Genomic DNA, 25,229 nt, shown 5'->3' on the forward strand with positions numbered 1-25,229 from the left:
CATGGAGGGGCACAGGCCCTCCATGGCTTTGTGGGTACATTTAAGAGCAGACAGGGAGACAGGAGGAAAAATGGAGGGCCCACAGGCCTAGATCCAGGAAGGCACAGTGGGGGTCAGCTGCTACTGAGCAAAAGGCCTGAGGCCCCAGAGGATGTCCTGGGTCACTCCAGCAGGCCATAAGCTGCCACCAGCCTAATGTCTCTGGGGAGGCCATGCAAAGGAAAATTGGTTCTGCTGGCTGCTGGGGGTCTGGGACACAACCGCAAGAACCTCTCCAAGACTTCTGGACCTCAGGTTTACTACAGTCCTCAGGCTCAGACAGGCTGGCTGTTAGCTGGAGATGAGGAGGCTCCGGAGGCTGTGGGGGTAGCTCTGGGGCAGGCTGGCACCACCATCTACCTGTTGGTGCCCGTGTCACTAACTGTGCCAAATACCTGAGCCCATCTCGAAGAGGATGCCTGTGGGTACCAACCCCACTACCCACCACCAGCCCTTGTGAAGCCTGCCCTCTTTGAACCCTGACACACCCTGATGGCCCAAGACATCCATCCTAGGGCCTAAGACGGGCAGATAACCGGCAGCTCGGGCTCAGTGGCCAACCAGCTGTGGCCAGGAAACAGCCCAGAAGCAGACCCTCACCTCCACAGCCTGCATGGACTTAATGACCACCCCGCAGTCTTGCCCTCTGTCTTTCAAAGCTTCCTCGAATGGTTCCATGAGGATGATCAGCTTGAGCCCCGGTGTCTCCTTCCTCTCCACATGCTCCAGCAGAACCACGGCTTTCTGAGGTTTATCCACGATCACAGTGCTGATGTCGGCTGCAGGGACCACCAAGGAGAGTCAAGCTGTGCGGGCACAGGCTGTGACCGTGGGCAGCACATGCCAGGCAGTGGAACCATGGGCTGCGTGTGCCACATGATAAGCTTGTGTGTAAATAAATACGTACGACAGGCCATGTGGGACATGTATTGTGTCCAGAGGAAAGTGCACAGAGCCTGGATGGAGCCAAGGGCAGAAGACCAGGGAATCTCCCGGGGTAGATTCCAAGCATTCCTTTTCTTCAGGCTCAGCCCCCATCGTCCCTGGTCTGCTTGAGATATTCACCACCCCCCAGCATCTTCCTCAAGCTGAAGTGAACTCAGAGGGTTGGCAGCCTACGTGGAGGCTGGTACAGAGGCTCCTTCTTGGCAGCCCTACCCTGTGGAAGGAGCCTTTGGGTGAAGTCCAACTGGGGACAGCTGGACTCAGGAAGCCAACTCAAGGGCCAAAGTGGAAGCCCCCAGCGTTCTCTGAGAGCGGAAGCAAAGTACCTATTAGTGTCAAACAATCAGCATAAGCTGAAAAGGGCTGGGAGGAGGAGGTGGGGCTGGCTGCCAGGGGCAGGAGGGGGCAGCTGGGCTCACCTGTGTCGATGATGTAGCGGATTGCCCCCGGGCCCAGGGTGTCATAGAGCGGGATCACCACCATAGAGTATGTGTAGCAGGCAAGCTCTGCAATGATCCACTGTGGAGACACACAGGTTGGGGGGAAGGGGGAGCACAGAGCAGACAGCAGGGCTGCACTGCCCTCAGGCCTTAGGCACGGGGCTCCCTGATCGGGGTCCTGTGCCGAGCATGCTCCGCACAAGGCAAGGGATCCATAAAGCTGACCCGTTGAGCCTGCTCCCCCAACGGTCTTCTAGACCTGTTTGCCCCAGGGAATTACGGGACCCCAAATAACCCCAGGCCCACCTCCGGGGTTTGCATGGCCTTCTTCCCCAGGTCCTTCTTCCCCCATGGCTCAGGGAGCCACTGTTTGGACAGCTAGGTAGGGTGTAGATGGAACTTGGCTGGAATGTCCACCCCTGATGAGGGACAGAGCCAAGGGAGTGGGGGATGGCATGGACCAAGGATCTCCAGTTTTCCTCTTGTCCCAGGCCCTACAGACAGCAGGAGCAGGGCTGTTCTACAGTACCCAAGCTTGTGTTCCACTGATGCCTCTAAAACCAGTTAAGGGAGATGCTCACCTCTGGTCGATTTTGTGCAAAAACGCCGATAAACTGATCTGTACATGGTTTACAATTGTGCTGGAGAAGTCCAGACCCTAGAAATTCAGCCCTGTCGGCCACCTGCACACAAACATGGGGCAGTAATGGGAAAGCAAGGACTCTTCAGCAGGGAAGGGAGATCCCCAGGTGGGATTTCTATGGTCTGAGGGAGCTCCCCAACTCCCTACCCAGTGATGCTGGAAGTCCTGAGAGGTTGCTGCCAGGAGTTTGGCAGACAGTCCAGGCAAGGAGAAAAAATGACCCTCTGAGAGCCTCCGGGATGCCCACAAGCCCCCCCACCCAAGTGCCAGGTCTGTGTGGGTAGACAGGGTGGGACCTGTCTTCTATTACTCACCTCCTGGTAGGAAAGCCACTGATAAGGCTGCTTGGGATTCCTGAAGCCAAGACAGGGTCCATTCCCTACACAGAGATAAGCAGGCCTTGTGCCAGGGAGGAGGGCAGGGTGTGGGAGCCACTGAACCTGCCCATCAGACACCTGGATGAATATCCCATCCTGGGAGGTGGTCCATGGGCCAAGTGAACTGCTCCCCAGCTGCCTGTCTAAACTGCTGAAGTCCAAGAAGGCCTAAAGTACACAAGCATGGCATCTCCCCAGGGAGATCAGGAAGGCCCAGGAATGGGAACTGACACAGCGCTAGTTTCCACAATGACCTGTGTGATGCAGCCCCAAGAGGACATGGAGACCTGGGGGCCACTGGGCAGAGGTGGCAGTTTGCCTCTCTGTGACAACTCCCTTCACCCCACGCCATGGGTCACCCAGACATCTCGGAGGCTCAGGTTCAGAACCATGCCAGCTAGCAGCCTGCGAGTTCAAGGCTCACGAGGGGCTGCCAATAGGAGATATAGAATATGAGCAAAGAGACAGCTTAAGGTCAGCAGTTCTCAGGGCTGTAATAAAGCTGAGGTCAGCCCTTTGGCCTCATAATGCAGCTACTCGTCTGACTGGGTGGCAGGAGGGCCAAGAATGGCTTCTCTCCTCTGGACCTGGGCGTGACTCACCTGCCATACCCCTGGAACCATGCTTGCTCACCCACACCCTTGCACCTGCTCAACCCCTGCCACAGCCCTTCCACACCCCCATGGCCCCTCTCACCTGAGATGCTAAGTCCACGGCGGAACACCTCGTACATGGTCCTGGCATCGTCATAGTAGTGGGTGAGCAGTTGAGGGCCATCCCCTATCACAGATCGCCGGGCCCCACCACTGTCCTATGAGCCAAGCACAGGCCAGAGAAGCTGGCTGATGCAGGCAGGCAGGGGTATCAGGAGAGGGCACCAGCATGCGCCTGGCTTGGATACACACCCGGGCCACATAGTTGGAGCTGGGACACACTCTGTGTGCACTCACACACATGGCCTACACACACCTGGGCTGTACACACACAAACTCTACACACATTCATGTACACGTGGCTTGTACACACTGGACCTGTATGCATCCACACTCAAACACAGGTGGCTCATGCCCAGGGGCCCAGTACACTGGTCTCCCACACACATACACACACACAGCACCCACACACCAGGCAGCATACACTAAATGCCCAGAATCTTCAGTTACTGTTCATACACACCCGTGGTTCACTCATACAGCAGAATGGGGAGTACTGGCTAGAGTCAGGCTGCCCCTTGCATCAGGACCAACCTGCCAAGGTGTTGCTGCTATGCACGTAGGTTAAGAATCATTTGGGAGCCGTCTTTAGCTAAGAAGGCTGCCATCCATCATTCACATAACAGTGTGATGAGTTTGAGGACTGGCTGGGAAAAGAGGCCTAGAAGGCAGTGGAGGGAATGGCATAGTAGATGCCCAGGCCCTCGGTGGTATGGATCCAGAGTGGGACTGTAGCAAACACCATCTGTGCTGGGGGCGGGGGAAAGGAGCTGGGCTTCTCCTGTCTCTTTCCCTTCCACATGCCACCCCTCCTCAGGCTCCCGAAACCCAGAACTCTCCAGTATCACGGCTCCACCTCTTCTTTGAGCACTATTTGGGCTGCACTGGGCTGGCCCATGGTCCGCTACCTCTTGGAACATCAGGTCTGAGGAAAAATGTGACAGCCACAGTGCCAACAGCCAAACTCAAAACCACAGGCAGCACTCAGCTGTTCTGCAGTGGAAAGTTCTGTTTGGCCAGTGCTTCCTGAGCACCAGGCCCATGCAGGACCTGTGTGGGAATCTGGGGACAGATACACTCAGACCTGGTTAGTACCCAGGGGGACAGAAATGAGACAGCAAGAGACTGTGTGCCAGAGACAGAAGGGGCTCAGTGGGCAGGTATGTCAGAGAGTGGCCGCTGAGCTGGGTTTTGAAGAATACAAAGAGGGGGCTTCCCTGGTGGCGCAGTGGTTAAGAATCCGCCTGCCAATGCAGGGGACACGGGTTCGAGCCCTGGGCCAGGAAGATCCCACATGCCGCTGAGCAACTAAGCCTGTGCGCCACAACTACTGAGCCTGCACTCTAGAGCCCGCAAGCCACAACTACTGAGCCTGTGCACCACAACTACTGAAGCCCGCGCGCCTAGAGCCCATGCTCCGCAACAAGAGCAGCCACTGCAATGAGAAGCCTGCGCACCTCAACGAAGAGTAGCCCCCGCTCGCCACAACTAGAGAAAGCCTGCACACAGCAACAAAGACCCAACACAGCCAAAATAAATAAATTAATTAAAGAAAGAAAGAAATAGAAAAAAAATTTTTAAAAAAACAAAAGGGTTTACTGGGAAGAATGAGGAACAAGGAATGGCGGTTTCACCAGAGGCAACAGGGAGTGCAAACACATGGGGCAGGAGGCACCTGGGAGACTGTAGGCAATTCATGCCACTCCAAGTGGTAAATGGAGGAGGCCAGAGAGGCTGCATATCAAGGTGAGGAGTCTGAGCTTTAGGTTGAGGACAACGGGGAGCAGGGAAGGATTTTAAGCCAGGGTGAGTGACATGATATGAATTGTTTCCTACCGTGTAGCACACAGGGTAAATGCTACCAGGCCCTCTATGATCTGGGCCCCTCTTACCTCTCTCATCTCATTTCCTACCACTCTCTCCTTTCCTCCTTCACTCCAGTCACTCCAGATTCCTACACTCCTGGGGGATGAAGCAAGGGAGGGCTCCATCCTCCCCAGGAAGGGAGGCCTTAGCTGTGTCCATGCCCTGTCCTCCCAGCCAGACCCGTGAGGCGACTCACTCTGTGGCGCTCAACCTGACCCCATCCAGACCACTGTCACCTCCAGCCCAGAAGCCCCCATTGCCTCCTCATGCCTGCCCCTGCCAAAGCCACAGCAAAAACTGGCCCTGTCTCTCCTACTACTGAAAGCCTCAAATAAATCCAGGCTGCCCATCCCCAAGGGTCCCTGCCCAGTTAACGGGGCTTTGTCCTTGCTGGCCTCTCCAGATGAGTTGTAACTGTAAGCTTACCAAAAATAATACATCTTAGTGCTTTCTCTGCATCATCTCACCAAATCCTTACCATAACTTTAGGAAGCAGATACTCTTTTTATTGCCCACTTGACACATGAGGAAACTGAGGCTCAGAGAGCTAAGAAACTGCCGAGGACCATCAGGCTAGTAAGAGGCATGGCCAGCCTGCAAACCCACGGCTGCTGGTAACCACAGGCTACCGACGCATCCGCAGCCCCCTCCACCTCCCAGCCACACCACATGAATCGCCATTTCCCAAAGCCACCAGGTGTGTTATCACACACTCTCACCTCTGCACACATCATTCCCTCTGCTGGAAAAATGCCCTAAAGATCCCAGCCCTATCTCGACCTGAGCCCTCTCCCACCAGGCCAAACTCTGTCATGCTTTTGATTGGTACCTGCACGACATACCATCTAGAGCAAAAGCAAGGTGCTGCACAGTGTATGTGGCATGTTATCATTTTAAAAGGTGGGCAGACATCTATACATTTGCTTGTGGACAACTGCTAACACAGTTCTCAGGGGAAGAGAACTTAGAGGCAAGGGGAAGAAGGTGGAAGCTTTTCAGTCTATGTCCTTTGGTTGCTTTTGAACTGTGTGACTATATTATCTATTCAAAATAAATAGAATTAAAGTTTTTTAAAAAGGCAAAATAAACTCCATAAACTTAAGAACGAAATCTTACTGGTCCTTCTAGACAGAGCCTGGAACACCCTTGTCCAGGCTGGGCCACCATCCCTTCTTCCCTCAGTGGCTCTACCTGTGAGTCCGTGTGTGCTCTGGGAGGGCAGGGACCTGGGTGGGCTCAGCTCTGGGTCCCAGCTCCAGACCAGGGTTGGGCACAGGGAGAATTTGGGAGGGAATTTACCTGGCAGCCCCTTGAGCACATGCTTAGACCGCCTACTGAGGCAACTGTAAGCCAAGGCACCCTACCCAAGAAGCAGGCAAACCAGAGGCCCAGGGCAAAGCCAAGGTCAGTCTCTGCCCAGGCTTCAGTTACTGGGAGAGGCAGAAGGAGCATCTAGTAGGAGAGCCTGCCCAGGGCCACTTCTGGGCTTTCTGGCTGGCTGCCGGGAGAAAGGGAGATTCTCTGGGCCATTTGAGGTCAAATAAGCCACAAGTTTGGCTTCTTCCTTCAAGATGCCTGTCCCCCGCCTACTACTTCCCACAGCCCAGCTGCTCACACCCTGCTCACCTCCACCTCCTCTGACTGCATCAGGAGATTGCACGGCGGTTGCAAGGCCTTTGGCCGGTGGGTGAACCAGTAGGCGAGGATGGCAGCCAGCGCACCCACACTCACGAGGGTGGTGGCTGAGAGGCTGCGGAAAAACTGGCCCAAGTCGCCCAGCTCGGGCAGCCGCAGCACCCTCAGGATCTCCTGAGTCTGCATCTTCTCCAGAAGCGAGAGGATGTACTCTGCGGGAAACAAGAGGCAGGTGAAGGAGGAGCCCTGACAGGAGGCAAGAGAGCAGTCCTGGGCCTCTCCTCCCACTTGTCTTGCGTCACAGGCAACACACTAATCTTGGCCAGGCCTCGAGCGAGTTGGGGTATACAGCCTCCTGGTGCAACACAAGTGTATCCTGAAAGCTGGGCGCCTGGAAGGGCCTTTCCCCGTGACAGGCCAGAGAGCCCTTAGCAGTCATACCTGACAGTCAGACATCCGGCCCAGTTTTCCTGAGAAACATACACTCAGGCCCTGGGCCCTGCCTGACGCGTACTTCCCCATCTTTGAGGAGTAGAGCGTGCTCTGACAGCTCTGGAGTGAACACCTCCTGAGCCCTAGGGCCCGGGTGTACTGCCTCTCCTGTGTGGTCACAGCATTTTGCTTATCCTTGCTCCTGCGACGTGGACTGGACAGAGGGGCGGCAGGGGTGCCTAGCACAGTGCCCAGAACGACTGGGGGTGAAGGGATGCAAACTCCTTCCACTCCACCTCAAAGCTGCCAGCACCAGGCTCTCACCCTAAGGGACCCAGAGAAAGCGAGGTGGCAGAGCCCACAGACCAGCCCTGACAGACACTTCCTGCCCTCAAGATCTGAGGACAATGAGCTACCTGACAAGGGTCCAGGGGATGACACACAGCAGAGTCCCCTTAGGCCCACATCCTGGCCCACCATGGGGTCTCCTTGAAGAAAAGTTGTAGCCAAAGGCCTGCCAGTGCCAGAGGTGATGCTGGGGCCATCTTTCTGAGGAATAGCAGAGTTCCCAAGAGCAGCCAGGGTGAGGTCCGGGCACTGCTCTCTGACCCCAGACTGCACTGCAGCTCTGCACCACCACAGACCAAGACCCAAGAAGAAGAGCTGGCCCCACCATTAACTAGGCCTGTGCCGTCCTCCCTGGGATCCCATCTGCTAATGTCCAGAGGAAAAAGGAGGTGCCAGAGGGGAGCAGGAGTTAAGCTGGTGGGAAGGGAAAGGAATGAAGGCTTGGAGAGAAAAGGCTCAGCAAAGTGCTGTGTGCACTCCTAGGGGTAACGAGAAACCCTCGTGACATTGCATATGGTGGTCAGGGTGTCACGCTCACCCATTGCAGTCCAAGTGGACACAGTGGGCCTATAGCGGCACATGGAGGATGCCCTGAGGGGGGCAGGGGGAGCTTTTCTGTGAGAAGCACTGGTGACTGAATTTGGTTCAAAGAGGGAAGTCTCCAAGTGCTACCATGTCCTCCTGTTAGCTGCTAAGTGAAGTAGTGCTGGCAGAATAGACATATGGCCAGCTGGGCTCAGGGGTCTGCACTTCGCCTAGGACTGAGGAAGGTAGCCAGGGAGGGCCCGTTGGATGCTTTATCCCCATTGGGGCCTTCTTGGTGTTACTGTCCACCTGAAGGGCCTAAAGCTGGAAGTGCTGTACGACACCTATAGGTCTGCCAGCGCAATGAGGATTGTGTGGGCTCCAGGCTGACAGTCACTGGCCTTCCACCCCCCACCTTTGGGTGCATGGCTGTTGTTTCCCTTCTTGGGAAAGAATGAGAAACCCAACAACAGCTACTCTGCAGCCACGGGATATGAGCCAAACAGCAATCGCTTGACCCCTAAGGGAAAAGAGATCTGCTGAACTCCCAATAAGTGGCATTTGTGCTGAACTGTAACATCACCACACCAAAAATAAGGTCGATGCTGTGCAAAGCCATTGTAGAGAAAGCAGGCAAAGCTCCAGAGTTCAAGTCCCTTCTCCTTCACTTATGAGCTATGCTAGGTTGAGCATACCCCACTTCTTTAGACCTCTTCTTCCCCATCTTTAAAATGGGGACATTATCACTCAGGCATGTAAAGCTCCTCATGCTGGATCTGGCATAGCTGGAGGCACGCCGGGACTAAAGAGATGGCTAGAGGTATGCTTGTCAGACCAAGGAGGCTGCTCAGCCCAGGCAGAATAACCACTGGACAGAGATGGCCGAACCCAGGTAGTACGGACCCACGGGAGTTTATGCTCTACGGATGGCATGACAGGCTGTCTGAGTCCGGGGAACGCTCATCAACCACCTACAGGCTCTGGGTGAGAGAAGTGAGCCCCCAGCCAGCCAGAGCATTCTCACTGAGTCCCTGAGCCGGAAATCCAGTTTTACCAGCAGCCTCCTTGAACTGGATCAGTTTTGAGGCCATCCCACAGGAACAAACCACTCCTGGCATACTGGTCAAATTAAGGTTCTGCATCAGCAAAGGGCAGGCTATGGACCGCAGTGAATTCACCAAGGAAAACTGCTCTGGGGAGGACCCTTGGCAGGAGGCCAGCTGGCTTTCCTGGGAGATTTACTTCCTTAAGCTGCAAATGGCAGACTAAGTCACAGCCAGGCACATCAGATAAATGACTCACTACATAGTGGAAAATCTAGATATGCCCACCAGCTCCTGGTGTGAGCTCTGAGAGCTGAATGAGGTTTCCTCTAATGGACTGAACTGACTCCATGGGCTAGGAAGCCAAGGCCCAAGAAGTCCCGGCTCAGCTCTGAGGCTCAAGTATGTGGTCCCAAAAGTTTTAGAGAAAACCCCGGAAGGATGCCTTACTACCACCAGTCCCTGGCCCTTGGCAGTTGCTCACAGGCCCTAAGCTACAGCCAAAAGTGGGCACTGGTTGCAATGCTGGGGTTGTCACAGAGCACAGACAAGAATGGCCAAGCCATCCACCCACCCACCCATCCACCTACCCATTCACCTAGCAGACCCTCATATGGCCTCTGCTCTGAGCTAGCTCAGTGCTGGGCACTGGGACAAGCCAGATGTGGGCCTGCCCGCAATCTTATAGGGGAAATACATGAGGCAGTGGTCAGTGCCGTGAGTGCAGTTTGGGCTGTGATCAGGCATGGGGAACCAGAGAAGATGCCCAACTCAGGTACGGAGAGTCAGGGCAGGCTTCTGGCAAGAAGTGGTATTGATGCTGAGACTGAAGGAGATAGAGGAAAGGGTGTCCCAAGCAGAGGGAAGCAAATATGCAAAGGCTGGAGCTGAGGGAGACCATGGGCACTTAGCAAACTAAATATTCTCTCAGGAAATAAAGTCTTGAGCCCATGAAATCGTGTACGAGGGTCAGTGCCACAAGTCTGAGGCTGGTTTCCCAGATGTGCAGAGCTTTCGGCCATCATAAAAGTATCACAGTTTCCAAGAGAGGGAAGAAGAGAACTTGCCTAAACTTCCTGAATTGCTAGTATGTGGGAACCCATGCCTACACACTGCACTGCTCAATCCTCATGACAGCTCCATGTACTCATTATAAGGTGAGGACATAGAGACTCCACTGAAGAAGTTACCTGCCATTCACAGGGGCACAGTGAGCGAGCAGGGGAGCCAGGACTCGAGCCCCAGACGACTACGGCCTCTCAAACCACTGCCTTGTGTTGCATCGCAACCCTAACCCTTGCCTACATTGTACCATCCATACCCAAACCCATGCTCTCCTCTGCAGTAGTGCTGAACCCACAGAAAACCACCTTCAGGCCTGCTCAGAAGAGCCCAGGCAGGTTGCAGCGGGTAGGGGCCACCAGAGCCCGTAAGCAGGGATCAGCCAGTCAGGCCAGTCACTTACTCTTCAGCACGCACACACCACAGGTGGGCTCCCTTCTGGCCTCACATTATGAACTTGCCATCTTCCCATGGCTGGGTTCTCTTCCAGGAAGCCCACTCGCCTAGGACACTGGAGGGTGGTGGGAAAAGGGCTTGGCCACCCACTCCTCCTCAGGCTTCTATTTAGGTGCCCACCCCTAAGGAGGCGTCTAAAGTGACTGCAGCTCCTCTAGTCCTAAGGCTGAGCCTCTGCCCCTTCCTGGCTGGGCAGCAACCAGAGGGTGTCATTCTTACAGGCTTGCCAACCTCAGACAGTCACGGGTGCTTGCACATACCATGAGATGCCCTTCAGACCGCCGGGAGCCACTGGAGTGGAGAGCTGCAAATTCAGGTCCTCTGAGGACATGGACCTCAGAGCCAGCCTGTGCCACCAGGCCTTTGGCTTGGGAGTCTGGTCTTATCTCATTATTTCACAGGGCCTTGGCCTCTTCTGACCTCCTCTCTTTCTCTGTCCCTGGGGTCCCAGCCATGGCTGCCTCCTTCCATGCCCCCAGGAGGCTCTCTTGGTTGCAGCAGCATGGGGCACGGGGGGCAGGGGGGAGGGGGACAGCACCCAAGGGAATCAGTGGTGCTGGTGTTGCCAAGGGAGCGGCTGTGAGTGTTTGTAAATATTCACCCGGCACGGGGACCCAGCCCTCAGCATCAACTAGCCTCCTCTCCTCTAGCACATCCTATGCCTTCTCCTTGGGCATAGACCAGTTCAGAATACCAAGTGGTGGCACAGGCTGGGGGGAGTGGGACTTCCCCACCTTGCCCTGTCTTCTGCTGATTCAGGGCACATGGAAGGTGGGTAGTGAGAGGCATAGCTGTCAAAACCCAGGAAGGGAGAGAATGGGAGGAAGGGGGCCCTGGTCAGAAGTATTTTGACTTCAAGGGAGCAGAAGCAGAGCCCGAGGGCACATTTCCAGTGGAGATGGCCCTGAGACCCATGGCTCCACTCCAAGAGCTCTCTGCTGGTCCAGCTTCCTGACTCTAGACCTTCACGATCTAGCAAGATGGTTCTATCAGGACTACTTCCTAAACACCTTCCAAACCTGACCACTCCTCTCCACCCCCCTGGCCTGGCCTGGTCCAGCCACCACCAAGTGCTGTCCAGACTCCCACACCAGTCTCCTCACAGGTCTCCTTGCTCTAACCAGTGTTTACACTGATACCAAAGTTATGTTCCTGATACACAGACATAACCATATCATGATGCTGCTCAAAAACCTTACCTGGCTCCCTCCTACCTTAGGACAAAAATTCAAACTCATCATGCTGGCACTGAGACCCTCCATGATCCTCAGATTCTTCCCTCCCCTTAGAATCACACCAGCTTCGCTCTGTATCAGCCTGGAGGCAGGTGGGGGTCCTTGCAATGGGGTTCTGGGTCTATGAAAACTTCTGAGGGCTTCAGAAATGGGGAAGCACAAGGCAAGCCAGCAGATCATTAAAGAACCTCCTTAACTCCCAATGAAGAGCTCTGAAATGAAATCATAACCTCCCAGGGGCCAGGGGCCCCAGCAAACAAGCCAGGGAAAGGGCCCTAAGGGGAGTTCTGGTGCTGGACTGACCCGGGTCCAAATCCTGACTCATACTCTTGACAGCTGTATGACCTTGGACAAGTCACTTTACCCCTCTGGCCTCATCTCAAAAATCTCATGGACAGAGAATAAGGTACCAGGCACGCGGTAAGGGAGACATTCAGTAGATAGAAGTTAGCTGAAGCAGTTACTCTGTCTCTGCCAGCCAAAAGGGCTCAAAGACAACTTGCAAAATTACATGCATTCACACCCTACCTTTCCAGCAGGCTCCTGGACTGGGGAGGCAGCTGAGCTGGTCCCACTAGTACCAGCCTCCCTTTATAAAGGATGTGTGGGGCTTAGGGAGAGAGCTTACCACATCTTGATCAAAGCTCAAAAGTGGCGAAGGCCCTGCCCCAAGTCTGCCCTCCTGGGGACAGCCGATGGCAACGAATGCCTGCTCTGAGAAGCTGGCTGGTGGTAGAGGCTCTAGCAGTGGTGGCAGAGGCTCCCTGGCAGCTGTGGCAGCAGGTCTGGCAGGGACCCGGGCACAGAACAGCTCTATGGGGAGCTGCTGGCCCCTCCAGGCCCCTCGCTGCCCCTCCCCTGCATCTGCACACGGGGCAGTGCTGGCTCAGATCAGCTCAGAGGCAAGCAACCCAGCCTTAACCCCAACTCTGCCAGGTTGCAAGAGCCTCAGTTCACACCCCTCTGCTTCTCCCCACCCCTACCCTGTCTTCAGTCCTGGAGAGGAGTTCGTCAGAGGGTTGCTTAAGGACAAAGTCTTCTTACACATCTATCTGTGGCACTGATTAAGGGCCAGGCCCGCAGCCATGGGCTGGGGACCTGCAGGCTGCACGAGCGGTAGGGGTGGTGGGAATGGTGGAAGTGGGCGTGGAGAGGCCAGATCCCCGGTGCCGAGGGCGACCTGCACTGGGCGGCCTGCACCTTTGCCCAGGAATCTCCTCCAGCACCTTCCAGGGGCTGCCTCCACCCCCACCCCACAAGGTCACAACCAGTCTACTGGGGAGAGGAAGGAGATTAGGCACAGTCCCGGATAAAACATCTGCTCAGAGATGCTCTGGGCAGTGGGGACACTCCAGACCAAACACCAGGGTCAGCAGGTAGAAGATAATGGCTTAGCTCCCCCACAAGACCCCAGGGCAGCACACCAGCCCCTCCTTAAAGCCTGCCCTGAGAGACGCTTTCCTGGCTTGCCAGGGGAATGGCCATCCTGGAGCCAGAATCCACACCCAGGCCTGTTGGAACCAAAGCTGAGCCCCAAACTCCCTCAACACCTCTGGCAGACAGACTGGGACAGTGAGGTCCCAGGACACCCAGGGTCTCACTCCTGCAAGATTTCTCCACTGGGTGAGGAGTTGGGGTGGTGATCGTGTATGGCCTTTTTTGACTCCTACTTCCACAGCCAGGGTGTGGCTGGGCTCACAGCAGGCACATGGAGAGTAAAAGGCAGGTCCAGCCCGCAGGAACCAGCTCACCACTCCCAGGCCCTACTCACAACTGGTGCTTCCAGGACAGGGCCGCTGTCTGCCCAACGCCATCCTCCTCTGCAGCAAGACCGCCCCAGGTCTCGGCCTAGCACTCTGAGTTCCCTCTCAAGAGCTGTGTTCATAACCTGCCTGGAAACTCTAGAGCCCGAAGGCCTTGCAACACTTTCCCTGGGGCTGATAGGGCTTCCACTGCCCACCCCACCACCTGCGGCGGGCGGGCTGCGCAGAGAGCTTCCTACCTCAGCAGCCCTAACCTGGAACTTGGCAAAAGCTTGCCTGGGCCCCCAGGCCCCAGCCTCCGGCAACACACCTGGAGGAAGCTTTAAAATGCACAAATGCCTGAGGACCAACCCTCAGCCCCCAAAGCCCCTTTTCCTTCCTTCTTGGCAGGACCCTTACTTTTCTCTGTACATTTTCAGAGATGTTGTTAACTAAGACGAAAGCCTCCTTTAATACTTCTCAGGGCAGCTTCTGGGGCAGAAAATCCAGTGGACACAACCAAGGTCCTGGCTGACAGAAAACCACACAGGGTGCCAGAGGCAGAGAGTCACGGCCCAGCAGTGCTGCCCCAGGACGTGTGTGGCCCAGGCACTAGGTTAGGAAAAGCACAAATCTCACCATCACACCTGTGTGACCCTGATCTGTAGAGACGCAAACACAGCAGCCCACACTCAGCTGGCCCCCACCCCGTCCACACAGGGATTCACGCTTGTCTGTGCTGTGAGAGGGGCTTTCTCTCCACCTTCCTCCTGGGTTTTAATTAGAGTCACAGAACCACAGATGACTGGGGCAGACATGGGGTCAAGGGCCTCCCCGAGCTGGGAATTGCCAGGTGAGACCCACCACATGTTCCCCCAAGAGAGACGGGCCCAGGATTCAGGGTTGCTGGGTTACAGGGTGGCTCGCCTGCCAAACCTCCCTGAGGAGGCTGATTATAGCTCTGAAGGTTTACTTAGGCCTCTTGAATGTAGAAAGGCCTAACTAAAGTTGGCTGTGCCTGACCACTGCACAGGGCCCCTGTCTCAATAGCCCGAACCCACCGTGAACATGCCTCCCTTCAGCAATTCACTGGGGGTGGGAAGCAGCCCCCAGCACCGTCCGCCCCCATCCTCAGGCCAGCACCTCTCAAGAATCTCACTCACCCTAAGCCCTGGTCAGGGAACATAGGCCCACAGTCCTGACAACGGCACCAGGAAGCCAGGCTCAAACAATACTTTCAGACACTTAAAAATACAAATAGCCTTGAGAGCAGAGGAGCAAAGAGAAACACAGTGTCTTTCACGAGCTCTGAGATAAAAGTTGTCCTTACCACGAATCAGGCCTGACAAAATTCTCAGAACGAGGAGGGACAGCACAGGTTATGACAGTGGCAACGCTCCCTTTAGAAATATTTCCAGGGGACGAAGACTAGGACTGACGGTGTGGATGAGCCTCGGCCTCATCGTCCTTCCTTCCACACCAAGCCCTGGGATGGCAGGCAGAACCCTAGGGACAGTGGCAAGGGCCAATGAGCGCTACACAAGCAGAGGACACCCCCTGGCCAGGCCCCACTGTGCAGGAAGCCAAATCCTGTGGCTGCAACATGATCCTTTCCCCTCCCAGCCCATCTAGGTTAGGGCGACCAGTGTCCTGGCCTCAGGAGCAGTGATCCATTTCCATCACTGGCCCAAACTGAGGACACAATGCAAACCTTACAGGCTCAAGCTCAGAAAGAGAATATGGGCTGCTCCAGGCAGGGACATGCTGTCAGAGCTCAACCGCAGGTGGCCAGGGTACAGGGGAAACAGGATGTAACCACCTCCAGCGAGGGGGAAGCACCTTGCAGGAGGGAGGAGGTTCTGTTGAGATGCGGTTCGTTGAGGTGGGGGGAGCAACAGAGGGATTTGCTTTTGCCCACTTGTTCCCTCAGGAGCAACTGGGGACATCCTGCTGGGGGGTGGGCGGAGGGGAGAGTCACAAGACAGAACAGAACCTAAGACATATCCTCAGTCAGGGAGGGGGAGCAAGGAGATCAGGAACAGGGCAGGAAGGAGGGTTCTGAGAAGGGGACAGAGTCCTAGAAAGAGCCTACTAGATGCTGGGGCTCCTGGGAAGGAGGCAGCAAGGCTGGGAAGATAGCATTTAGCTGCAGAGGGAAAAAGATGGTGATTTGTACTATATATAGCCTCATGCTTTTGAAGTCCCAGCCACAAGCTAACAGGGCCCACCCACTCACTCACCTGACCTAGCACATTGGGGTTTTAGGACGCCAAAGTGTCCCAGGCAAGCTGTCCTTCCAGATCCCAGCCAAAGGGACCCCTGCTGCAGCCAGGAGCCAATAAGGCGCCTATACCCACCATTCCAGGGGTCAATGTTATTTTGCAGGAATGACAATGAGCAGAGAAAAGGGAGTTTTGCTTTGGTTAAAGGCAAATTTTCTGGGACTCTGATAAACAGCTTAATTTTCTGGCTTCCTCATACTTTGACCAAGCTCCTCTTCTGAATGGCACAAGGAGAAACAAATCTGACCCTCACTCCGCTCAGCAGAAGTCTGTGCTGGTCAGTGGGACCCTGCCACCTCCTGAATCATCCCTCTGGAGGCCAGGGCCACACAGCAGCTGCTGCCTTTCACCACCCTCCAGCCACCAAGACCTGCTGTTGGCCGGTGAGAGCCGGTGGCATCCACAGAGTTAAAACCAGGCTCAAGCAGCCCAGCCCTCAGCTGGTCCGGAGGACTGAGAACGCAGGCCTCCTTTTCAAGGCCAGGATGAATGGGGAATATGCAAATCACCGCCTCCCGAGGAGCAGCGGCAGGGGAGGGCCCACTGCTGGCAGGCCCACACCTCTCCACCCGGGTCTGTCACATGAAAGTGTTTGTATTCCTGCCGCTGCCTCTGGCACCCGGCCAGGCTGGGGCTGTTCTCACCGGACAACAAAAATCTCTTTCAGACCAAAGCAAAACGAGGCCCTGGCTGGCCCGGGAAGGTTGCTGGACGTTGTTCACACCGACCCACTGAGAGCACCCATCGCTTGGATTCTCACTGAACCCACCACCTTTCCAGAGGGAGCTGGAGGGAGGCCTCTGCGGCCCCTGCGGAAAGAAAGCACTGCGTCAGGTCAGGGTGGGCGGGACCAAGAAATGGGATCGGCCCATTCTGAGGCTCTGTTGTTTTGTCCTTTTCAGAAATAGTAATGACTGGGCCTCAGGTAGCAACCTTTTTGAATGAGGGAACTTACGGCAATTCTCATGGTGTTGATGGTAAATGTGGACAAAGAAATGGGAAGAAAAATGTGACAGTAAACAAAAGCCCTTGCAGTGCACTGACAGGACTTTGAAGAATGGAGGTCACATGTATTCTCCGCCTGCTGCCCAGAGTGCTGCTGCCACAGGTGCCCGCGAGCTGTGGGTGGGGTTTGTGACCCAGAGCACAATGTGCACAATCACGCTCCAGAGCTTGGACTCCATCCCCCACAGAGGCTCCAAGAAAAGGTCAGACTTCAATCTTGTTCAGACTTTCAGAGGCCAGAAATGCTGCTCTTCTGACACCCTAGGGTCACCAGGAGCTGTCCATTAACCATGGCACAAATATATAAATGTCTGTATCTATATCTACCTACTTATTTTTTAAACAAATGTATCAATAACAAAACAAAAACCCAACCAAACTGCCAGCATATTTTATTGCAAGATAGATGGAAGAACATGATCTCAGAATAAAGGAGAGTCATTTGACTTGAACAACTCACAGTGTTGCCTTCATTTTCCACATTTTTTTGGAAAGTATTGTTGCAAATTTCCTCATTACACATAGCACCGTGGATGATACTGAGTGAAGAAACCAGGCACAAAATAGTGCACACTCTAGGCACTATTCTCCCACATAGAGACAGGACAAACACAAGTGAGGCTAATCTATGTGTACAGCACAAAGCTTATAACCTATGAAGCATGGCTGCTACTCAGACTCCCATTAACAGGAGACAATGACACAGCAAGATCTCAATCACACATATGATCATTTAGCCTGAGAGGAAATCTAGGACAAAACCACCTGGGAGCTGATTCTGAGCCAATAGGAGGGTTTGTAGATGCTCCACAGATCTCCTGCAATCCAAATGAAACAGGCCCTGTCAGCCTCTCAGCCCAGAGAAAATGCCCATCTTTGATGACCGTGCTCTGCTGCCTCCGTCCTCAGGTCCTCCTACTGTCAGCTGGGGCCACACAATATGCCCATGAAGCCCAGAGGCCAGGCATGTCTCTGGGAGGGTTCATGGGGCTGCCCCAGGGAGGAGAATCAGGAGGTAGAGGATAAAGAGAAAAGAAATGTCAGTCCAGATGGAAAAGGGGTCTTCACAGGTCACAGCTTTCCCTGCTGTCTGACCTGTGGCAAGGAGATCAGGGACACATGTACCCAAATCTCCCAACAGCCCACTGGCCAGGGGAAGGGCACCCTCCCTTTCTCTCCACCACCCCAGGCAGAGCCAGGCTGAGGGGGAGGCAGTCTGCAGGCAGGGTGGGGGCTGAGTATGGGTGAGTCGAAGGTGTCCCCCAGAGAAGCACATCCAATCCATCTGCGGGAAGGTACATTCTCCACCACTAAGCAGGGTCCTGGCGTCTAGGTGGCTTCATGCAGCTAGGGGACACAGAAGAAGGGCCAGAAACACTGCTCCTTCCAAAGTCAAGAGGGGGACTTCCCTGGTGATGCAGTGGTTAAGAATCCACCTGCCAATGCAGGGGTCACAGGTTCGATCCCTGGTCCGGGAAGATCCCACATGCCGCGGAGCAACTAAGCCCATGTGCCACAACTACTGAGCCTCCACTCTAGAGCCCATGAGCCACAACTACTGAAGCCTGCATGACTAGAGCCCCTGCTCTGCAACAAGAGAAGCCACCACAATGAGAAGCCCGCGCACTGCAACAAAGAGTAGCCCGCCACTCTCCGCAACTAGAGAAAGCCTGCGCAGCAAGGAAGACCCAACGCAGCCAAAAATAAATAAATTAAATAAATAAATTAAACAAACAAAGTCAAGGGGTCACTGCAGGCCTAGATGGGTCCTCCCTGAGGCCCCCTTCTCCATGCTGATACCTGCTTTCCTCTTATTGGTCTCTAGGGCCTCACCATCAGCCTCTGGCCAACCTCCCTGTCCCATCTCACTGGTGGGCCCACATCCCATCTTGCTGCCCACTTTGTCCCAGCTCTGGCTACCTTCCCATCCCCGTCTCTGTCCTTGCTGTGTGGCCTCCAGTTGGCCTTGCTGTCTACTCTCTGGTTGACCTTACTGTCCCTCCCAGTAGCCCTCCTGTCTATGTGGCAGGACCTACAGTCAGTGCCCAGAATGGTTTATAGCCAAGGCTGGGGCAAGGGTGTGTGGTCAGAAGGAACCCCACTGGGGACTCTTCAGCCACCAGAACAATCTAGAGAAACAAACAAACAGGGAAAACACACTAGTGGTAAAAACAGGGCTCTGCAGCAGGACAAGTCCTGCTCAGTCCCCGATTATCTACCTCCTGTGCTGGTAGGTCAAGCTGTGGTACCCTGGGAGTAGGGCAGTGTTGCCAGTGTTGATTAGTGGGCTCTGTCCCAGAGCTGCCCACTCAACCTAGGTCTGTTCCTGGCCCTAACAGGTGCCGACCCAGATTTGCTCACCCCAGGGCCTGGGAACAGATGCTGCCTGTTACCTCACTGGCACCATCCAGGCCTGGCTTCCCATTCTAAAGCTCCAGGAGACAGCTACCTCACAATGCAGGCCTGAATGAGCAGATGACAAATCAGAAGCTAGCCACCCCCAACTCTCCATGGACACCCCCAGGAACCCCTACTCCCCGGAGTAGCTGTCGGGAGAGGAAAGTTTTCCAGGAAGAGCTGGTAAACAGGCACAGATGGGACTTCTTGGGATTTGAAATCTTTCAGGCTCTGAGATTACAGATTGGGCTTCTGAACAGATAGCTCAGCTTGGCTCAGAATCTGTCCAAGCCCATTTCCCATCCTCCTACTTCTGCCTGTCACAGATCCCAAGCCTCACATGAATCAGGAGCCACGCAAAGTAACTGGGTCTGAGAATGACCACACCAACTATGGGCTCCTGGAGCAGCTGAGCAATTAATTATGTGGGACCACCCCTGGGCCTCACCTGAAGGCCAACCCCAAGGGCCCAAAGTAGCATCTCACTAACAGTGCTTCCCTCCTGGGGCCCAATGGGTGGTTAGTGGGGACTCTGGCCAGGCCAACGCAGGAATGGGGCCATCACACCAGATCATCCAGTGAGCTGAGGACCTTGACTAGGGCCTCATTTCAGCTCTGCTTGGCCGGAGTTCCCAGCCTACTAGGAGACTGGAAACTTGGAGCTCTAAGGAAACAACAGAATCTCATCCTCAGAGAAGACTATCTTCTATGAAACCAGTCACACCACAGCTGCGAGTGTGGTCATTCACTCACTTGTTAATTCAGCAAACACTTCTGGAGCACCTCCTTCTGTTCCGGGTTCTCCACTGAAGGCTGATCTGGCTCTGCCTGCAAGGAGTTCACACCTGCTTTCCCCTACAGCTTCTACCATATTGGTGATATCCCCCAGCTAGGCATAGAGCCTGGCACCCAGTAGGAGAACACTCAAGGTCTGTTGTCAGCCAATGGACTTGTAGTGAGAAAACACCTCATTATTAAGATAAATTATTCTCAGGGAATTCTTCATATCATTCATTTATGCAATCAACACTGATGTACACTGTGTGCCAGCCCTGGCTTGGGTGCAGGAAGGAGACACCCTGGCTCTGCCCTCAAGGAGATCATAGGGCTAGTAGAGGAGGCAAAAGACTGTAGTTCAGTGGCACGTGTGCCACCAGGAGATGCATGCGGCTTGAGGGGTGCAGGGACAGTGTCACCTTGGCCATCCACATGCCCAGTTTGGGCCATATGTCCTTGATGCAGCTACCACACAGAATGAAGCCTGTGCTGCCTGGCCTGGCCTTCTAGTGCCCGCAGAGGCCAGCCCTGGAGACCTCGCTGGCTGAGCAGAGTCTGTTCCTAACTCTCATTGATCCATCTTCCCAATCTTTTCTCACACGGATCCCTCTGCCTGGAACGCCTTTTCTTTCCCTACCCCCTTTCTGCACGTCCGAATCCTGCACCTCCTTTGAGGAAGGCTTAGCTCAAGGTGTTATAACTTTAGCTAACATTCAGTAAGCCCTTTCCTATGTGCCAGCCCCCGCTCTTTGCTCTTTACACCTGTCTTCTCTTTAAACCCTCCCCGTCCAAGGACTGCTCCCTTGTCTGTGCCCACTGAGTAGCCTGCTGGAGGGGCTCAGGCCCTGCCTGATCCTGCCTGATCCTCCGGGTCCCTCCTTGGCCTGGAGTCTGAGCATGTGGTCTGACTCACAGCTCTCAGGAGTTGCTTCACCACTGAACCTCCTTGTGTCTTTGTGCCGCATCTATTAAATGGGCTAACAGCACCACAGTGTTGTGGGTAAGATTAAAGGAAAGCTTGGGGAACTGTAGAACATGGTGCTAGACACGTGATGGGTGCTCAGGGCAACAGCAGTCAAGTCAGCATGTTTGCAACAACACTTCCCCCATGAAAACACTGCTCCCCCCCAAAAAGTACTTCATTCAACGAATATCTGAGTGCCTACTATGTGCCAGGCACTGGCTAGTTACACACTGCAGCTTCTGTTAAACCAATGCCTGTAACTTCGGCCTCTTTTTGCAAACTCCTCATGCTCACTTATCCTGCATGCTGTGTGTGGGGGACAGTCCTGGGTCCCATCTGGGGCTGTAGCTGAGCCAAGTTTGCCCTTCTGAAGGTCAACCCAAGAGCCCCTGTAATCACAAGGGAGAGAAAACCAGCCAGAGAGCAGAATGGCTGGCTTCTGCCGCCCTCTGGTGTCACCGTGCTCTCACTGGGAGCACCCCTGTATCCTACCACGGGCCGGGGAGGAAGAGAAGGCACTGAGGTACGAATTCTCCCACACAGTGGTGCACCATGTGCAAATCCAGGCCTTCTTTTGGGAGGCGTGCCCTCAGATGTTCTGCCTGGTGCCCCACCATCTGTCAGGGCCCTGGTTGCCTTCCTGGGCCCCCTGGGATGGCCCCAGACCTCACACCAGTCCTCCACCCTAATGGGAGCAGGGGTGTGGGGAGAATCTGATGGGGCTGGGCTGAGCTAGGCTGTGCAAGTCTGCACCTGCCCCGGACACCTACAGCCAGGTTGCTGCCACACCAATCTCTGCCACCAGGGCCAGCCCCCATTCCCCCAAGGGTCACAACTAGGGCCTCCTACCTTCCCCTTCCTGGAACCCAGCCTCAACTGGGCCATCCTTGGGCCACAGTTATTCTCATCCATAACATCACAACAGCCTCCCACTGCTCTCCCAGCCTCCACCCTCCTCCTTCTGGCTCAGCCTGGCCACTGCAGCTAAATCGAGGGCTCCTCTGCCCCCCCTAAATAAAACCCTCTTCTCTAGAATCCCCTCCCATCCAGACTCCATCCCGACTCCATCCTCTCCTACAAGCTAGGCTCCTGAGGCACAAGACCCTAAAGATCCACCTCCCACCACAGTTCTTCCTGCACACTTTTGCTGGCCTGATTTTCTCTACCTGGGGTTTGGCCTACCTGACTCTGACAAAACACCCCTATATGCTGCAAAAGCCCACTCAGACATCACCGATGGTCGGGTATATGGTTGCACAGACTGGACACTGCAGAAGGACACAGGGCTGCATCAGCCTAGAAATTCATCCACCAGGAGGGGAGCCTCTTTCTACTTTGTACAAGGGTGCCATATGGGCAGGCAGAAGTGCCAATCCATTGCTCCCATAGTCCTCTGAGTGCTCACAGCACTGAGACCATGTTTTCCTGGGCCAGGCACAGCATCTGACTCACCACACTGGATCTATTTTGTTTCCTTGTTTATTACTCAACACACAGGTGGGATCTGCGCTGGCCTCAGCGGGGAACAGGACAAATACAGCCCTAGCTCTCCTAAGGCTCAGAGCACATGGCTGCTTCCCCCATATAATCAGTTCCTCCTCCAGGTGGCTCCCCTCTACCCTTCCCTTGTCTCCCTAGGGCTGGATTGGGTGGCAAACGGCACATAAATCTACAAAGAGTAATATCACTTCAGGGTGCCTCTCCTATTTCTAACTGAGCCAGAGAGATTTGGCAGCTGCCATGGGACCCTGGCGATTACAAGGTAGAATGTGTTCTCAGTGTTAGCCTAGGTGTCCTCTCTGCCCTCAAAGAAAGGCTGGGGTCCAGGCAAAGTCCCAAGCAAGGTGGACATGATCTGGGAATGCCACAATGTGTCTGAAGTGGGTACCGCACACCAGCCTCAGTGTCTCACTCTTACACCAAGTATGGCATCTTTGAGGAATTTCCTGTACCCACTGAGAAACTTGGTCTCCAGGGAAGAAGCTGTCACCTGTACCAAGAGTCACCCTGCTTGACCATTCTGAGGCCCCTGAACAGTCTTTCACTGAGGCAGTTTCCCCATTCTAGGAGGCGCCTGACCGCTTTGGGAAACACTCCACGCTGAAGCAGGACAGAAGACCAGTCTGAGTTGGCATCTCCTGAATCCCACTTTCAGACAAGCATCCCGCACTGCAAAGACTTTTTTTCTCAGAGGCTGATGACTCCTGCCACGTGTGGCTCTGTAGCCCCCAGGCACTTCCCTGTAGCCACAGAAGACCAAGGCTCCAGAGAGCTACCCTTGGCTACCATGGCTACCATGGCTGGGTGGGGGCCTCCTAAGGGTAGGGCAAAGGGGTCCTGGCACAGGGAAAAGGCTCTGAGACCATCATCCAAGCAATAAATGGTGGCTGTTACTATCATCATCATCATCATTACCATTATTTTGATAACTTCTGCCCTTTATCCTTAACCCTAGCTCTAGCTCCAACCCTGCCTGTTGGATGAGCACATCAGGCCCAGAGTGCCCCTGCACGGCTTGTCCTCAGACACGGCAGACAGAAGGAGCTTAGGGAGCTGAGGGGATTAGGGAGGCCTCACTCTCTCCCCAGCTCAGGGGAGGTGTCCCTGTGGCCTGACTCAGGGCAATGGTGTCAGGGGATGCCCACCATCACCTGGCCTACCGACCCTCTAGGTTCAAGCTTGATACCAGGAAGCACTTAGCAATGATGAATCAATTAAAACTCAGATCAAATCCTAATCTGTCAGATATTATCCGTGTGACATTGGGCAAGTCAATTAACCTATGAACCTCAGTAAAAAAAGAGCACCACCAACCTCCTAGGATTTGCTGTGAATATTAAATAACACAGGCAAAGTTTCAGTTAAGGATTTCAAAAGGGTCGCCTTCCTCCCCTTCTTCGGCTCAGAAAGAACCTTACTACCTCCTCTGATGATGCTGTTTGAGCATGAAATAATAATAAAACTAACATTCATAAAGCACTTGCTCTGGGCCAGGTCCAGCTTAAAGTCAGTTTAAGGTTCGAGCACTTCACATACATTATGAGACTGAATTTGCACATGGGGGTATGGGTGGGGGTGGGTGGAGACCCTTTAGTGGTATCATAACCTAGAGGAACCCAACATTCACAGAGGGGAGTGGCTGGTGTAGGCAGCAAAACTGGTGAATGACTGCTTCTGGGGTGAGAGCCCAGGTTCTGTGTGGGGAGGGGGTAAAAGCATTGGGCAGGGATTCAGAGGGGGTCCTCAAGGTTTCTTGAGAGGATGCAGGGGTGAGAGGCTGACTCCTTTGAGGCGGAGAGGTGGGCGCTGGCAGGGTGGGGACACAAGCCATGGGCATAGCTAAGGAGCCAGGTGAACCCTGCTTTACAGAAATCGTGTACTCCGGCTGAAGGGTGGGCAGGAGGGGTTGTGAGGAGGCCCTCTCACCAGGATCAGGAAGCCCCAGGTCAGTCCCGGTCATGTCCTTGACCTGCTGTGGGACCTCGGAGTCCAACATCCTCAGGGTCTGCATCCTGGAGATGGACAAGGATGAACTGTCTGTCCCTGGACTTGGCCTTGGGGGACGAGTGGGCTCAGGGCCTAGTCTGCTCAGCGGATGGTCCTCACCATAAGGGGCGGGGGGAGTCGAGAACCGGAGGGAAGTTGTTGTGAGGTCGCGGAGAGCAAGGCCCCTCATTTTCACTGACACAGGCACTTCCCAAACGCGGCCCGGAGCCCGCCAGAATTTGGAAGAGGGAGACCTGGGTGGCCCAGGGTAGTCCTGAAAGGACGGCTCGGCAGCCGGGGCTGGGGGATCACCCCCTGCCCGGGACCAAGACCCCACAGCGTGCCAGGGATGAGGGTCACAGAAGAGGACGGGGAGAGGGGGGAGACTTACCCGAGAACAGCCAGAGGGAGCCCCCCGACACGAGGAAGAAGGTCAGCATGTCGGTCAGCGGGACCCAGATGGGCCCGGCACGGCCTCCCCGGCCCACAGCCCCGCAGCCCCAGCAGAAGCCGCGCAGCCGCTGCCGCCGGGTATTTTTAGCCCCCGCCCCCCCCCACCCGGCTCCGCAGCGCCCCGCCTCCGCGCGCGGCTGCGGAGTCTTGGCTGGAGGGGGAGGGCGCCACGCGCCCGCTCTGCACCGGAGCCCCCTTCCAGCCCCCTTCCAGCCCCGCCGCGGTCCAGGTCCGGGCGCTCCGCACGCTCACAGCCGCGTGGGAACCGCCGAGGCCCCGGGCGGGGAGGGGCCAGGCTGCAGAGCCGACCGGCCCTCTCCGCCCCGCCTAACGTCACGACCCGGAGTTCTGGGGAAACCGGCAG

The 25,229-nt window shown here is 55.1% G+C and overlaps 1 protein-coding gene across 5 annotated transcripts in view; it reads right to left on the minus strand.

Annotated features, from left to right (window-relative positions):
• Positions 1–24,927, minus strand: part of ACSL6 (acyl-CoA synthetase long chain family member 6) — a 64,083-nt gene extending 39,156 nt beyond the window's left edge. Inside the window, exons 1-8 of one of the 5 annotated variants that reach the window (XM_007188531.2) lie at positions 24,804–24,882; positions 24,353–24,438; positions 6,650–6,870; positions 3,141–3,255; positions 2,382–2,446; positions 2,006–2,107; positions 1,404–1,503; positions 640–818 (exon numbers count right to left, since the gene is read on the minus strand). In XM_007188531.2, the coding sequence (XP_007188593.2) occupies positions 640–818; positions 1,404–1,503; positions 2,006–2,107; positions 2,382–2,446; positions 3,141–3,255; positions 6,650–6,870; positions 24,353–24,437 (867 nt within the window). In that variant the 5' untranslated portion in view covers position 24,438; positions 24,804–24,882. Of the gene's footprint in view, positions 1–639; positions 819–1,403; positions 1,504–2,005; positions 2,108–2,381; positions 2,447–3,140; positions 3,256–6,649; positions 6,871–12,387; positions 12,547–14,831; positions 14,996–24,352; positions 24,439–24,803 lie in introns of those variants that run through there. The other 4 variants (XM_007188535.3, XM_007188532.2, XM_007188533.3 and 1 more) reach the window with 4 other exon arrangements.
• Positions 24,928–25,229: the final 302 nt, after the last annotated feature.

The sequence above is a fragment of the Balaenoptera acutorostrata genome, chromosome 2, assembly GCF_949987535.1.
Source record: "Balaenoptera acutorostrata chromosome 2, mBalAcu1.1, whole genome shotgun sequence".
Taxonomy (NCBI): Eukaryota; Metazoa; Chordata; class Mammalia; order Artiodactyla; family Balaenopteridae; genus Balaenoptera; species Balaenoptera acutorostrata.